Source organism: Fragaria vesca, linkage group LG3, assembly GCF_000184155.1.
Source record: "Fragaria vesca subsp. vesca linkage group LG3, FraVesHawaii_1.0, whole genome shotgun sequence".
Taxonomy (NCBI): domain Eukaryota; kingdom Viridiplantae; phylum Streptophyta; class Magnoliopsida; order Rosales; family Rosaceae; genus Fragaria; species Fragaria vesca.
In genome coordinates this window covers 8219965-8224330 of record NC_020493.1, presented here as the reverse complement: position 1 = coordinate 8224330, position 4366 = coordinate 8219965, and the positions used below count along the sequence as shown (strand labels likewise).

Here is a 4366-nt window from a genome sequence, read left to right as displayed (position 1 = left end):
TAGAGTCGGCGTCAAGCGTCGTTGGAGACCCAAGCCAAGCCAAGGCAGCAAGGGTTTAGAAAGGATCGGGTGCGGCGGCTGAGGGATAGCATCGCCCGAACCAACCCTTGGACCTGCATCTCCATCATCTTTCGGCATGAAAACGATGGAGAACTTGTTGACCAGATTTGATCTTGGACTGCTGCAAGTAGACAACGTGGGTGGGAGAAGAGAACTCCACTTGGTATCGGCGTCGATTGCCGTGATTGAGAAACCAAGCCATGACGGCTAGGTTTTGAGAAGAAGAGCCGTGCTCCTCTCATGAATGTAGAAGTTGTATCATGCACTAATGCACTTAAACGTTGTTCATCCCCTGATGGCATCCCATCAACTCTTAGTATTCTTCCTACCTTCTATGAAATGGTTTCTAACAATTTCTTATGATTATATAGCAAGGGGAATTGAGCATGTTTGCATAACAGAATATGTACATCACCCAACACATGATAAACAACCAACATATATGGAAACTAATTAAAGAACATAAAACAAAGAGCTCTCACTACAAATCTTCCCAACTCGAAGCCCATCATATTCAAATATGGAAGAAGTCAAATATGCACACTCTCATGCCGCTACTAAATTAAGAAAGATGGTTAGAGCAAAACTATCTTTCCACGGCCACCGCAGCTACTGCATGATCGGGCGGAAGAACACTTTGAACAGTAGCTCCATTTCTTTGGAAGCCTGACACACCATTAAAGAACAATTAGAAACAGAGAGAGAACGAGTAAGGAAAGCTGACAGAAAGTTTAAAGAAAGTGTACATACCCTGCTGTGTATCGAGTAGCTGCATTTTTAGAAGCTAATCTAGCTCGCTCAGCACTTTCGTCTGACAGTCTCTTAAGTACAAAGCCTTCACCTTTGCATTCAGGACATATACCAGAGCCACCACAGGATTCACAATCTTTCATAGGCACCTGCACTTCTGAAAAGGGGTTAAGTTGATAGACAGCTCGAGCCCAGGAATATATAATGTGGTTTGGTCAGGTTTTGCTCTCTAACCAAATAAATGCCCGTTTTTTTTATTTAATTTTTTTTTTTTTTTGTAATACTTGAATTGCCATACATTCTTTTATATATGCCATTTATGAACTAAATAAATTCAACTTCGTAAAGTAATTCTTCCATTCAGTTAGCAGGAAGTAATGTTTAGTTGAGTAATTATTTGTTTGGCAAGGAGTATTACCGAACTTTAGCAGATGGAAACTGAGCCTATCTAAAGCCAAGAGTTCTGTAATCTTTGTCTTTAAATGCATACCTCAGCTGCCTCCGCAGCTTTGTTTCTTCTCACAAGAATGGTAGCTGCTGCCCCAACAACTGTAGCAGCAATTGCCACTGAAGCCACTGTCTCAGGTAGAGCAGACGATACAAAAGATACTCTTCTTCTTTGTTTGTGTGGCTTTATATCAACTGAAATTGGTAATAAGCAAATTGAAGATCACCATGTCAGAAGGAAAATCAAATACAAGAACTAGTCAATCAATCATATAAGAAACCCAAAGGACATAATTTCTATGTAACTTGTCAAAAATCTCCACGCAACTGATCTAAAATTTTGCTTGCTGATTGGTAATGATCATAATTCATAAGTTTGACTGGACTTTGTAGTTATAGTATTAACTAACAACCAAAGTGCATATATAACAGCCTGAAGCATAAACGGAATGCTAGAATGTCAAATCAAGTTTACACAATCGCGCAAAAAGAATTAATTAAGGAAATGAAGAATGGAAAACCAGTCATATACTTTCATGGCAATGTATTTTGCTGACTGAAATACAAGAAAATCGGCATTTTTGAGTTAAAGAACCGATATAGAAAAGAAGATGGAAGTCAGGAAAACTAAATGATGAGATGGATAAACGCTGATACGATATGGACACTACAGTGTCCGACTTAATGAGAAAAGAAAAACAAAAAAAGGTTAGCTCTAACCTGGACAGAATCCTTTTTAATAATAACTTAACAACTGATTGATAATACAAAATCACTGTAACTTTCATCACTATTAGATCCAAATAATAAAAAGAATACAAGAAGAAAAAGAACGAAAAAAAATATAGGTATTTGAAGGCCAAATTAATGTGTTATTATTCACAACAGTAGAGTTCCAAAGTATAAGAAAACTTAATCTCTCTTTTCTTTCGGTAAGAGGAACTAGAGAGCAATGTAAACCAACGTCCTGCTTTTTGAGTCAGAAGATCAACGTCAGATTTCTTTTGTTATCGGTAATGGAGGGCCTAAGCAGACATAAAATACCAACCAGGAACAATCCTGGGTCAAGAAACACTAAACAGATCTTTGAATAACAGAATCAAGAGAACTTGCAGCCCAAATCCAGCCTTATCCAAAAACCAATATTCCAGCTATCATATTAGTCTCTCGGAACACATGGTGAAGCCTGCAGGTCAAATTATTTCTAACCAGCTTACCAATTATGAGAAAACTAATAACAATGACCACTCAGTATTCCAATTCTTATAAGCCAGTCTCTTAAGCATAGCAATTTGACCTTCAGGAGATTTTTTTAGGTAAAGAAGGAAACGATTCAAATCGTACATGAGGGCATCCAGAATAAGCTCTGGAACAGTAGTGAACAATTCTACATGAACATTGGACTCAAATCCATAACCTACTAATCTGTGTGGCACCATATTTAGCTAGCCTAGGAGCAAACTTAAAACTGAAAGCCTGAAACCTCTATTATCAGCTAAAAAGGATTGAAAAATCTGATACAATAGCACCTAAAGGATACAGATTGTAAACTGGGGAGCTGATGGCCTGAACTGTGACCAAGAAAATCACTTTTGATAGTGACATTGCTAATGCTCATAGAATGGATCAAATCAATACCATACCTAATAGCCTCCAACTAAGAGTGTAGTGCAGAAGTGACAAAGTTCAGTCTGTGAGCAAAACCAGCTACAAACTGGCCTTGAGCATCCCTTAAAACCCCACCTACACCTCCATGATGAACTGAGGGAAGAAAAGAAACATTTACATTGAGTTTGAGAGTCTCACCAGTAGGGGGGTACCATTTTTTCCTTACCCTTCATCCAACCGAATTGGCAATGCTGCCAGAAGAAGAGGCACGTAGAAACTCTTCGTACCAAGCAATGGCAGTGGCAACTGGCAACTAACTACTTGTCACTCTCTTAAGCACAGCAATTTGACCTCCAGGAAATTTGGAGATGTCAATAAACATGTAACTGGAGATGCAATGCAATGACCTCCACCAGTGTCAAATTATTACGAACCAGCATATCCATTATGAGTAAACTAAAGTAACGGTGACCAACCAGGATTCCAATTCTTTCTAACACAAATAAAGGATTCCAATTCTTTCTAACACAAATAAAAGAGGGAGTCTCTTAAGAATAGTAATTTAACCTCCAGGACATTTAAATTAGACGATATCAAGAAACATGTACTTGGAGATGTCATTGTGATTCATCAATTTCAGAATAAACTTATCAGAAGCGCACACCACTATCTAATTTTGAGATTTCTAGCCTCAAGTACAGATAAAAGTTGGGTATTGGTATATAAGGCTAAGTCTGATAGTTAACAGGTGATGATTATTCAAGCAACATATCATACACAAGCCACTATCAATTCCATGCAATGTTAATAGGGGACTATACAAAAGACCTCTTATACTTCTATCCTCATCATGTTTCAAGTCCCAACTTGCTCCCTGACAAACATATACCAGCTTTACCCAAATCCTAATCCCACCATCTGTTTCCACTCCCCCATCTCCTTAATGATAGTGTCCCTTGATAAAATTTATATGCCCATATTAGCAGAGGAAACAAATATGTCACAAGCCAAAGAAGTAAGTAACTGAATCAGTAAACCCCTACCTCTCACCCAGGAAGTTAATCAGCCTATTTTTACCTCCATCAATAAACCAAAAGTAGCATTTAGCAAAGATAATTAATGTACGACTCATTAGCCAACATTAATGTTAAGTGTCCTCACTTATCAGTATCCCTTCAACCAAAGTCAGCAGCATGTGTTGACGCATAATCCTTATTAACCCTTTCCTTAAATCAAACCAATTACCAATGTAAGCGGCATGCATTGTGGCATGGGTGAAAGCAAAACAACTAAATTTTATACTTCTCAACTAGCAACTAAGAAAATGGAAACCAGAATCATATTATCAGGCTTATGTTTCAACTCCACTGAAAGAAGATGACTAACCCTTCCCTTCCTCAATTCATTCACTATTTTGTAATTTGAAAAGCTAAAGTGTATCCCTCCTAATGTGCAGGTGTTAGCCTGGATTAATCCTTATGTGGAAGGTAAATACTGGTTC

The 4366-nt window shown here is 38.0% G+C and overlaps 1 protein-coding gene across 1 annotated transcript in view; it reads right to left on the bottom strand.

Moving 5' to 3' along the window:
• Positions 1–406: 406 nt before the first annotated feature.
• LOC101314352 overlaps positions 407–4366 on the bottom strand; it is a 6226-nt gene continuing 2266 nt past the window's right edge. Inside the window, exons 2-4 of the mRNA XM_004293956.1 lie at positions 1301–1452; positions 811–959; positions 407–726 (exon numbers count right to left, since the gene is read on the bottom strand). Of these exons, the coding sequence (XP_004294004.1) occupies positions 636–726; positions 811–959; positions 1301–1452 (392 nt within the window). The 3' untranslated portion in view covers positions 407–635. The remainder of the gene's footprint in view (positions 727–810; positions 960–1300; positions 1453–4366) is intronic.